At 44.4% G+C, this 12,046-nt stretch overlaps 3 protein-coding genes across 6 annotated transcripts; 2 read left to right on the forward strand and 1 right to left on the reverse strand.

Moving 5' to 3' along the window:
• Window positions 1-35: 35 nt before the first annotated feature.
• On the forward strand, window positions 36-9,188 carry LOC6501205 (bifunctional methylenetetrahydrofolate dehydrogenase/cyclohydrolase, mitochondrial). 4 transcript variants are annotated; one of them, XM_014911448.3, is made up of 3 exons: window positions 36-191; window positions 8,034-8,821; window positions 8,883-9,188. In XM_014911448.3, the coding sequence occupies exons 1-3, from the start codon at window positions 178-180 to the stop codon at window positions 9,017-9,019; spliced, it is 939 nt and encodes a 312-aa protein (XP_014766934.1). In that variant the 5' UTR covers window positions 36-177; the 3' UTR covers window positions 9,020-9,188. The 4 variants fall into 4 exon arrangements, with proteins under 4 accessions (XP_014766934.1, XP_014766933.1, XP_044573236.1 ...); XM_014911447.3 differs by lacking the exon at window positions 36-191 and adding an exon at window positions 1,200-1,351; XM_044717301.1 differs by lacking the exon at window positions 36-191 and adding an exon at window positions 1,218-1,362.
• On the forward strand, window positions 2,176-6,444 carry LOC6501204 (nuclear factor NF-kappa-B p110 subunit). Its single transcript, XM_001954724.4, has 2 exons — window positions 2,176-4,206; window positions 4,287-6,444. Exons 1-2 carry the CDS (start codon window positions 3,319-3,321, stop codon window positions 6,330-6,332), a joined length of 2,934 nt encoding a protein of 977 aa, XP_001954760.1. The 5' UTR covers window positions 2,176-3,318; the 3' UTR covers window positions 6,333-6,444.
• A 56-nt stretch (window positions 9,189-9,244) lies between the features above and the next one.
• Window positions 9,245-11,908, reverse strand: LOC6499374 (parafibromin). Its single transcript, XM_001954726.4, has 5 exons — window positions 11,528-11,908; window positions 10,320-11,460; window positions 9,908-10,070; window positions 9,701-9,842; window positions 9,245-9,640 (listed from the first exon to the last, which is right to left on the reverse strand). The coding sequence occupies exons 1-5, from the start codon at window positions 11,656-11,658 to the stop codon at window positions 9,604-9,606; spliced, it is 1,614 nt and encodes a 537-aa protein (XP_001954762.1). The 5' UTR covers window positions 11,659-11,908; the 3' UTR covers window positions 9,245-9,603.
• Between the last annotated feature and the right edge of the window lie 138 nt (window positions 11,909-12,046).

The raw sequence follows: 12,046 nt of genomic DNA on the forward strand, positions 1-12,046 counted from the left end.
CAGGCATATAAAGCGCGGAGCCCGTTTCTTTTGAATATTTAAACGCGCAAAGTCTTCGAGAAAGTGTTCCATTTAAGCTCAATCTTAAGTTAATATATCAAGTCCAAACAGTGCTATTTTGTGCGGTTTTATACAATATTAAACTCACGTTGAAAGATCTAAATAACAAATTCCAAAATGCGATTCACAAGGTGAGTTTATTTTAAAAAAGAAAAGCTTTAAAAACCATTACTTTAAAAAATGGTTCTGTATTTTATAAGATTTAACTGATTTAAAGTGCGTGAATTATTTTCTTTCCTAAATGTTATTTAAAATAACTTATTTTATCGAAATATTCTCAACTTCTCTCTTCTGTAATTTATTTTTATTTTCAAGGGTTTTCAAGAAATTTCCAAATTCAAAAAAAACACAGGTTTACCATTTACCAAGATTTGTTTTCAAAACTATTTGAGTCTTTTATTGATAGAAAATGTATGAAAATTATGCCACAATCTTTCCTTAAAATGAAAATTTTAAAAATTATAAAAAATTCCTATAAAAACAAGGCAGCTCGTGACACCGATTAACTTCGATTTGCAGCTTCCATTGGGTGGCTCGCCACTCGCACTTTCCTTGGCTTATCTGGGATTACTTTTCGAAAATAACATGTTTTTCAACCCAAAACGGGCGCAATCGTCGTTCGCGAGCCACATTGCTAATGACGCTTGCATTGTTTTTCCTGGGCCTGGCCTGATCGCCAGTTACCAGGCGATTGAGCATCGATTCAAGACACTTTATGGTTACTATGAGTAAATAAAAAGAACCAGAGGGGGTTGCATCAGATTTCTTATCAGTTTGAGACGTCGGGAGGCCCCCTGGGGAGCAAATTGACGTCACTGCAGGAGCCTCATCCCCATCTCCGAGTGCAGCAATCAGGAATTAGAAATCAGCTATTTGTGTTTCGTCATTCGACGCGTCGAAGAAAAACAATCGGCTGGAAAATAACCTGGGTGTCTAGCTATTTTTACAAGTTCAAAACAGCAAAATATTTGTTCGATCGATCGCCTGTTGCTAGTTGGAAAACTTTTAGGGGCACGTGTGTGGGGAGCTTTTGCACGGAGACCAATTGGAAAACTTCTAAGTCGCGCTCTCTCCCTCGCTCGCCAATTTCGGTGAGCTTAAACGAAAGCTTTTATCCAAAAAAAAAAAAATAAATAAAACATTAATTCTTTGGTCTTGACAACACGTGCGGGGGCATATCTAGATCGGTGGATATATATTGCCATTGTTTCGGGATCCAGCAATCAGTTCAGTTCAAAGTGTTCCTCCAGGGAAAATTTTTATTTTCAGCAAAGGAAATCACAAAGAAAAAGTGCGGAGCAAGTAAACAAATTATTTCATTTTAATTAAGAAAATTAGCTTCTTCATAAACACGTTTATCAGCCTACGAAAAGTGGAATACAAAAAATTAAATAAACATTATTTATTGATAGTCGAGTACCAATATTGACACATCACTTGCTGAAAATATTTTATTATTTTTAATTAGAGCTGTGAAAACACGTTTTAAATTAAATTTAAATAAAATTAGAATCGTTGCATTATTGGGAGCAATTTTTAACCCATTCCCCAGACGAAAGCTTAGAAGTCAGGACCCGAGATTTGTTTATGTTTTCCCTGCTAATTTATTATCAAAATAAACAAAACTCATCGAGGCTGATAAGGTGAAAAAAAAAAAGTTGTCACCCACACAGTGATAAACGTACACATGGGCCTGGCAACAAGAGGAAGAGAAAATCACGAAGGGGTCAAGGTGTGGCGTTTCATTTGCCGCTGATCAAGACGGTATCAGAAAAGTGCAACGAAATCAGAAATATATTTAAAAAACACAGCCTGGCAACAGGTTTTTGGTGTTTGTAATTCGTATCACGAACGACTCTCGTAAATGGAAACATTCTTATTTTATTTCAAGTTTGGATAAATATATTTTCTCATTTCAATTGTATTAAAAATACAACATATTCCGATTATGTTGCGGCGTTCTATAAATTCCATAGTGATTATTGCAAACCGCAATTATACCAACAAGCCATGCTCCAGGTTCAGGTGCGTAGAATTAAAAGTGCAATTAGCAGTGTAAAATGATATCCAGTTGAAAAAAGAAAACAAAGTCCGCTGGGGATGGGCTCGTGCGTGACTTTCTAATATGCCAAAAATAACTTTTTTTATTTCTGGTTTACGAAAAGTAATTTTCCATTAAAAAATAAATAAGTGCTACAAGAAATAATCCAATAAGCAAAATCTATAAAAATAATACAAACAAAAATCTCTTCTAATCCAATCATTAGTGATTATTTTATAAAATTATTCTTGATTTGAAAATCTTTTTTGCTTGCTATGGTCGCTTCCGATCATAGCCTTGGTCTCAATTTAAAAAATAGATTTATTTAGAATTAAATGAACTGTGAAATGCCTCGCAACTGCATGTATGATCAGTTAAAATAACTAGGGTGCGGCACACGAGTATCATAAACAAATTATTTAAGGTGAAACCATTTTACCACAAACATACAATCAATTTATACCTAAAAAAATAAAATTTTTAAGTTACATATTAACTGTAATATAGTTTTAAGGTAGTCACGAACTCGTCTCAAGTTTTCTCAAACAGCTGTTCGCAGGGAGTTGCCACAGTATCGAGTTTCCTTTACTGGCAACTCCCCGCCCTTGCGCGTGTACTTTGTTGAATAGTATGAGTGCGGGCGAGTTGAATTGGAGTATTCAAATTAATTACGTGAATCGCACTTATCGTGGAAAAGCTGCTTGAAAGCTCGACGCGGACAGCTTAAACCTGTTATCAACTAGCTTGTTGGGGAGCGTGATTACTTGTTTTCGTCCAGTGTCGCTCCATCGCTCATTTTCGTTCCAGCAGTGTCGCATTCAAGTTCTCCGATCCGCTGTGTCTCTGATTGCATATATGTATATATTTGCCTTCTGACCAGACTACATATATTTCGCGATTTGGTTGTGTAAACAACTGGCACCGCGTCCCGCGAATCCAGAATTCCCCGAACAAAAGTAACGATCGGGTGTATTATCTGCGAAAACGAAGGGAAAAAAAATCACACGGAGTGGCGCTGCTGAAAAACCCGTGAGTCACCGCGACGTGGCCCAAGATAATTTCCCCGTCGAATAGAGACTTCGGGGAAGTACCTAAAAAACGATTGGTCAGCAGCGAGGCAGCACGGGTCGTTGAAGATCATTAGTGGCCCGCTCGCCAAATGCTGTGGTCGAGTTTCTGCGACGCAATAGAAAATCGGTAAAGAAATTCAAGCAAAGATGAATCAATACTATGACCTGGACAAGGGGAAGAATGTGCTGTTTATGAACGATGCCTCCAGCACAAGTGGATACAGCAGCGGCAACTCACCGACCTCAACCACCCAGTCCTTGTCGCCCGCCCACTCCCCGGCCACCATGGCCTTGCAAACGGATTTCGCCAATCTCAACTTGCCAGCCGGGAACTCACCACATCAACCGATGCAAAGTTCACCATATCAGCTGTTGAATGGCGGTTTGACTCTGGACGCGACTAATTTGTTAAATTCCTCTGGTGTCCCGAACGCCATGAATTTTGGCAATATGTACAACATGGATCACCAGTACCACATCTCGACATCGGCTGCGGCGTCGCAAGTTCAACAAAACTTTGGCTACCAGTCGGCGCTTGGCATGCTGCCACCTGGCGATTCAAAACACGTGCCCCAGCTGAGAATCGTGGAACAGCCAGTGGAGAAGTTCCGCTTTCGGTACAAGAGTGAGATGCACGGCACCCACGGCTCCTTGAACGGTGCCAACTCGAAGAGGACCCCGAAAACATTTCCGGAAGTCAGTCTGTACAACTACGATGGTCCCGCCGTAATCCGATGCAGCCTATTCCAGACGAACCTGGACAGCCCCCACTCGCATCAGTTGGTGGTGCGCAAGGATGATCGGGATGTGTGCGATCCGCACGATCTGCACGTGTCCAAGGAGCGCGGCTATGTGGCTCAGTTCATTAACATGGGAATTATTCACACCGCCAAGAAGTACATATTTGATGAATTGTACAAAAAGAAGAAGGATCGGCTGGTCTTCCAAATGAACCGACGCGAGTTGTCCACCAAGCAAGTGCAGGAGCTGCACCAGGAGACCGAGCGGGAGGCCAAGGACATGAATCTTAATCAGGTAGGTGTTTGGAGTTCGCTTCTTGGTCACCTTCCCAGAGCCCTTCAGACTAACTCTGTTTGGTCTGCTCGTTATTGCAGGTTCGCCTTTGCTTTGAGGCCTTCAAGATCGAGGACAATGGCGCATGGGTGCCACTTGCGCATCCGGTGTACAGCAACGCGATCAACAACCGCAAGTCGGCCCAAACCGGAGAGCTGCGCATCGTTCGGTTGAGCAAACCAACCGGCGGCGTCATGGGCAACGACGAGCTCATCCTGCTGGTGGAGAAGGTTAGCAAGAAGAACATTAAGGTGCGCTTCTTCGAGGAGGACGAAGACGGCGAGACTGTGTGGGAGGCGTACGCCAAGTTTCGCGAGTCGGATGTCCATCACCAGTATGCGATTGTTTGCCAGACGCCTGCGTACAAAGACAAGGACGTGGATCGAGAGGTGGGCGTGTCCATTGAGCTAATACGCCCCTCCGACGATGAACGCTCCTACCCGCCCCTGCCCTTCCGCTACAAGCCGCGCGATGCGATCGCTTCGAGAAAGAGGCGACGCACCTGCTCCTCCGCCACCAGTAGTTCGGGCAACTCCAGTTCCAACAATTCGTTCGATTTCCCGAAGACCATTGCAATGGCTCAGCCAAATGGAAAGCCCAACTATTCGCAGCACGACAAAACCATCAGTCAGGAGTTTGGACGGGACAATCATCTGGATGATCTGTTGAACTCTCCGGACTACCGCAAACTCATCTACCAGAATTCAGCCGAGCTGGAGAAAATCTGTCAGTTGGGCGAGTTGGTCGAGCTGCAGCATGGGGGCGAGCTTCAGAACGACGGCCATGGCCGCTCAATGTCGGACGTGCCTTCGGCAAGAAATTTAACCAATTACTACCTGAACGAAATCTTCAAGATCTTCGACGAGGATCGACACGCCAAATCGGAATCGGCTCGTCGGCGGGTGGAGGAGCTGTTCACAGATCACGCCCTGAAGAACGAGAACAATGACACGTTGCTGCACGAGGTTATTAGCTGCAAGAAGGACAACTTGAAGCTGGCCATTAAGACCATACAGGTTATGAACCATTTCAAGCTCAATGAGCTGGCCGACAACGCCTTGAATGCGGATGGAGACAGTGCCTTGCATGCGGCCTGCCAACAAGATCGGGCGCACTACATTCGACCACTTCTGGGACTGGGCTGCAGTCCCAATCAACAGAACCACGCTGGGAACACGCCACTGCACCTGGCCGTCAAAGAGGAGCACCTGAACTGCGTGGACAGCTTCCTGAACGGAGCTCCCATCAGAGCGGGAGAAATAGAGCTGGACTTGACGATAAAGAACGATGATGGATTAACGCCCCTGCACATGGCCATCCGGCAAAACAGGTACGATGTGGCCAAGAAGCTGATCAGCCACGACAGGAGTTCCATTAGCGTGGCGAACACAAAGGACGGAAATAACGCTCTGCATATGGCAGTCCTGGAGCAGAGCATAGAGTTGCTGGTGCTCATTTTGGATGCCCAGAACCAATCTCTCGCGGACATCCTGCAGGCAACAAATGCCGCTGGATATACACCCATACAGTTGGCCAGGTGCAAGGCCAACGAGCGAGTGGTGCAGCTCCTGGAGAAAGTGTATCCGGAGAAGAGCGATGTGGCTATGACCTGGATACCGCGGAAGGTGAAAGAGGAGATTGACTCTTCCTCCGATGACAGCAGCGATGCTGGGCAGCTAGAAATCAAGGCGGAGGAGATGTACATAAAAACGGAGGATGAGGACTCCGTTGAAATGGATTTGAGCAGTCGAGGAAGTCGGGAAACGGAATCAAGTCAAGACGCTGAAAGCGGCACTTCCCAATGGCACAAACTCCAACACCTGCTCAAGAACCATTCTGTGTACGAGCAGCTAAGTGCTATGCTCGGTGAACCGGTGGGTCATGGTGCCGATGCCCAGGTGCCCAAATGGAAGCTAATCGCCCGCCAATCCCATCTGGAGAAATTCGCCTTTCTGTGGGCCAGTGCTGATGAACTGTTGGATTATATTCTGGACAATGCCGCTACCGTGGACTTTGGAGCATTCGCCAGCGCCCTGCAAGTGATAGATCCCAAGGCCTACGCCCTGCTGGACCGGGATTTACGTTAGTCTCCTCTCCAGGTTACAGGAACCACCTCTACAGGAAAAAAGTTGTGGTTTATTTTGTATTGAACATTTTTATCAATAAAATACTTTAGATTTAAGATAATTAACACTTAAATATGGTACTTGTAATTTGTTTATTATTTAAAGAATTTGGAGAGTTTGGGACTTAAGAAAGGCAACTATTCTTTAACTTTTTTCAGACACTGTAAGTGGGATATTGAACTATACTAGATACATATACTATATTTTATTACTTGTTAGTATCGAGAATAGTGATATCATTTTTTAGAAGCTTTTTTCAACGAATCGCAGCTATCAAAAAGTACACTCCGAGAAGGGGGATTCACTCGGTTTGTTTATGCATCGTCCCGATCGCCCCTCCCTGGCAAATATTCTGGTGAATCACCGATCCGATACATATATTCGCCCAAGTTTGTGATCTAGGGGAATTACTGCAGCGCAACCACGTTGGTGGCCAGGGGGTTTCCCGCTGCATCTTATCATTTTACGACATTCCGGGTTTATAACCTTGCATACTAATACACTCGAAAAAGCTCCGCAAAATACACACACGCAATCTTTTATACACACGTTCTGGATCGGGATCCCCTCTCGGGATCCCCTCTCGATATTGGCACGTCTTTGGTGGTGGAACCCCTTCACAAACTTTCGAAGGCATGGGGCTGCCAATATGGTGCCCAGCGGAGGCCATATCTCTGTCCATATTCATCCAATCCTTAAGCGGAGTGCCGTAAACGTTTTGTAGTTTCATTCTTTAACGATTTCCATCAAAATTTAAGATTCTAGTATTTTATAGATTTTTTGCACCATTTTCTGTGGGGTCCCCTTCAAAATTTGAATATTTTAAAGATTTTTTTTATCAAATTTCCAAGGGGGTCCCCTTCAAAATCTGGAAATTGCATGGGGAGGACAATATGGCTCCCAGAGAAGGCTATATCTTTGCCAATTATTATCCGATTCTTGAGCGGAATACCTTAAACGATTTGTGGATAGATTCTCCATCAATCTGCATCAAAATCTAAGAACAAAATATTTTTTAGATTTTTTCTCAAATTTCCTGGGGGCTCCCCCTCAAAATCTGGAAAATGCATAGGGGGGACAATATGGCTCCCAGAGAAGCCTATATCTTTGCCATTAGTTATTTGATTGTTGAGCGGAATACCTTAAACGATTTGTAGATCGATTCTCCATCAATCTGCATCAAAATCGAAGAACAAAATATTTTTTCGTTTTTTTGTTAAATTTTCTGAGGGATCCTCTTCAGAATGTGGAAACACCTTAGAAAGGACTTGAGGGCCCCATCCAAAGGCCATATCTTTTCCAATTTCCATCCGATTCTTGAGCGGAATACCTTAAACGATTTGTAGACCTATTCCCCATCAACCTGCACTAAAATCTGAAAATAAAATATTTTTTAAAATTTTCTCCTTTCAAAAGGAGAGAAAATATTGCTTGAACCCTTTCTTTTATTCATCCGAATATTCATCCGATTATGAAACGGAATACCTTAAATGATTTGTAGATTAATTTTCTATTAATTTATGCCTTCGACAAAACAAAATTAAACAAAATTTGTCGTTAAATTTTCTCGTTTTGAATGTCCTAAGATTGGAAAATTTCCCTTCTCCTTTTTATTATTAACCATTTAGGTAAAAATTATAATTGTTTTATTTCTATTTTCAGCAACATGGCTCAAATCATCGATGGCAAGGGCATTGCTCAGGATATCCGCTCCCAGTTAGCCAAGGAACTGAAGGAGTTCGTGGCCGCCGGCAATCCAACGCCTCATCTCACGGCGGTGATCGTGGGCGAGGATCCTGCCAGCGAGAAGTACGTGGCAAACAAGATGACTGCCTGCCGCGAAGTGGGAATCTCCAGCGAGACCAGGAGGCTACCCGCCTCCACTACGCAGGAGGAGCTGCTGGCGCTGATTGATCAACTTAACAAGGATAATCGCGTAAACGGAGTGCTGGTGCAACTTCCGGTGCCGGAGCACATCAATGAGCGCACTATCTGCAACGCTGTTCACGTCGACAAGGACGTGGATGGCTTCAACGAGCTGAACATAGGGCGCCTGGCTCTGGACATGGAGGGCATCATCCCAGCCACACCCCTGGGCGTGAAGCGATTGCTGGAGTACACAAATATTGAGACTTTGGGAAGAAATGCTGTCGTAGTTGGCCGTTCCAAGAACGTCAGCCTGCCAATGGCCATTCTCCTCCATTCGGATGGGAAATACGCCACCAAAGCTCTCGATGCCACCGTGACCATTTGTCACAGATACACGCCACCAAAGGAACTGGCCCGCCACTGTCGCCAGGCGGACATTATTGTGGTGGCCGTGGGCAAGCCAGGACTAATCACCAAGGACATGATTAAGCCAGGAGCCTGTGTCATTGATGTGGGAATTAATCGCATTAAGGACGAGAAGACTGGAAAGTTCAAGCTAGTCGGTGATGTGGACTTCGACGGTAAGTAATATTTTTAAATCCTCTAAAACTTGTATCATAAATTCTTTGTTCACTTTTTCAGAAGTCCGTCAGGTTGCCGGGCACATCACTCCAGTTCCTGGCGGCGTTGGTCCCATGACAGTTGCCATGCTGATGCAGAACACCATTCAGGCGGCGAAGAAACAGCACTGCGCCAAGCTGAGTGCAAGAAACGAATGAAGCTTCGGCTTCAATCATCTCCTGGGTTGACGCTTCGCTGGGCGAAACATAGTATTTTTTTATTTAATCCACTAACCTGTAGAAGAGTTTAGAATTACTGACCAACCGCTAACATGACGATTGTACCACAAACAGAAACTATTTCACAATATAAACAATTTCAATCTTATCTTTGATTGCGTGTTTTTATACCACACTTTTTGGAAAGCAAACATAGGCAACAAGTTTCGCTTTTAGTATCGAAACAATCTTTTTATTATCACTAGAAATACAATTTACTTGGTTTCGCATCTGGTTTTTGTGTAACTTACAATATACAAGTCAAACAACAAACTTTATGACTTAACCCTAAGACTGCCAAAATGAAGAGAGCGCGCCTTGCTGTCTAATCCAAAACATGGATGTACAGACACACAATATAGAGCTGGGCGTAAAATCTAACTGCGAGCGCGGTTTATTTAAAAATTACAGATCATAGAGAATAATCGGAAGTGGTCCAAGGTTTGTGGGTGACCTCACAGAATCAAGGGTTCATCATTGCAATAAAATGTTTTCAGCAGCATGTTGAAAGGATGCGAGTAGGGTTAGAACCTCAAGTCAGGCTTGTATTTGGCCATATACCTAAAAAAAATATATATTCCATTAAATAAATATAAAATATATCAAAAATAGTTCACTCACTTGTCCAAAGTTTCCCAGAATTTACTGAGCACAGCCCGGTCCAGATGGCGTTTGTTTTGAGAGAGACGCAGCAACGTCACCGACCAACGCTCCACATTGGAGTCCAATTTCAGCTCACTGAAGCATAAATGAAAAGCGCAAACTGTCGAGAAACGCAGATGATGAGTATAAGAAATCTCAATGGGAAGAACATAATATTTCACATACTTTTTGAGAATATTTCGACGGGATTTCCATCCCAGGGCCAGCCCTTAAACTGCCATTGTGGTCCCATTACAAACACGGCCACCACACGCTGCCAATCCTGTTGCGAGAGCTTGATGGGATTGTCTATCACTCGGTAGGACACAGTCTGATTATTCCGTTTACGCTGTCAGAAGGAAGAACAAAAAGTTATATCAGAGAATGCCACGATAATTGGAACACAATTACGTCAAGTGGTTGCATCACAGAGAGAGTTTTTAGAAACCACATCGCACATGTGTCGGGCAAAGGCAATCACAACGAAAGAAATAATTAAAACAGACACATACGGTTACACATTTTAAGCTGTGAGCTCTTTTTGTTTGATTTTAAAGTCTGCTGTAAAAATACTATTAATTTCTGTTGGGTAGCGCACCTGTAATAACACCTCGCTGTCGCGCTGGCAGCCTTGCAGCTTCTTTTCGGCAGTGGACAAGAAGCGGAGCTCCTGGAGGATGTCCTTCACATTGAGCATGGTGATGAGACTTGTGTTGGCAGACGGAATAATGATGATGGGTGTGCGAGAGGGTCGCTTCTGTGGTCCGTTTGCGGGCAGTTGCCTCGCCTGGGCCGTGGGTACTAGTTCCTTGGGCCGACCGGCGGTGGCACCCGGCATACCTGGCGCTCCGGGCAGATTGTTAGCTTGCGCCTTGCGCTGTGCCAGTGATCCCTCGGTCACGGATTTCAGTGACATACCATGGTATGTACCCAAAGTATCAATCTTGAAGCCCTCGGTTTCCTCTTTTTGCCTGTTGAAACGCTCCTGATCGTAACGATTGTATTGGGATAACTGCGGCTGGGGCTTAGCTATCCGCGCCGGCTCAGGCATCTTGATAGGATTGGGGGCTTGCGGCCGGTTACGTCCTTCCTCGCGCGCCTTGATGCCCTGGAGCATGGCAAATATGTTCTTGGCAAAGACTTTTCCAGTACTCTGCAAGATAGAGGTACGCGTGCGCCACTGCCGTTCTCTGCTTATGATATCTTTTGTGGAATCCACATCGTAATCCAGGATGGCTCTCAGATCTGTGCCCATAGCCTCGTCGTTGTCTGTCCTTTTGATGGTCGTACGTTTGTTGGCCAAGCGCTTAGCTTTGATGGCGGCAATCTTCTCCACGGACATGGTCTCCGAGAGCGACTTGATATTGTCCATGTTCACGGCTGTCTCCTTTTGATTGACATCCCAGCGAGCCGCCAGTTGCTCGCGCACTTTTTGCACTTGGGTCTCCTCGAAGCGGGCCTTCTTGGCCGCCACTTCTCCGCTGGCTGCATCTCCTTCAGCTGCCCGTTTCACCTGGGTGGGTATCTCCAGCGGGGCACTTTTGTCGATGCTGGCACAGGTTGTGGTTTCGCCATTTAGATATGCCAGGAGCTCTTTTCGATCGGGTCGGTTTACGGCGGGAATATCCTCGGCAGCACACTGACGCACATACACGGAGTGCTGAAGCATAACATTCTTGAGCAGGTACAGCAGGCACTCCAGCGTGTAATATTCACGTGGAGCGCCCTTCTTGCCGGATCTGAAAGTTGAAAACATACGGATGTAAATTCCATCTCTTTGGTGATACCACTCTTGCGACTACTGACCCATATTTGAGATAGTTGGTCTTCACGCTTTTGGGCCAGGAGAACTCGCCAAATATGATCTGGCTATCGCGCTCGACAATCTCCTTTTTGTTTATGTTGTACTGCCGCAGCAGGCTCAACGGATCCGCCATTTTTCGGCCGCTCTTCTGTACGTTAGCTCACTAGGATCCCCCGGGGAATCGCTGGCTAGGATTGTGCTGCTTTTAGGCACTTATATTCTTGATATAACCACGTTTAAATCACTTAAATATAACTTTTATGGCATATTTTTCGCGTACTTTTTTTGGCAGAGGTTGCGTGGAGAGTGACCGTTCACGGGAAACTAAAAAATACCACAGATCACCACAGCATAAACATTACAGTATATATCGGCTCTATTTGAAGCTCGGCTTTGCAGTCATACTTTTCTCGACTTAAAATTATAATTATCTAAACATTTCCATTTAATAGAAAATATTTTAATAAAACTCAGCCAACTCGGCTGATAGCATATGTTTTTATTTTGGTAAGTATTTAGTT

This window comes from Drosophila ananassae, chromosome 2L, assembly GCF_017639315.1.
Source record: "Drosophila ananassae strain 14024-0371.13 chromosome 2L, ASM1763931v2, whole genome shotgun sequence".
NCBI classification, from domain to species: Eukaryota; Metazoa; Arthropoda; class Insecta; order Diptera; family Drosophilidae; genus Drosophila; species Drosophila ananassae.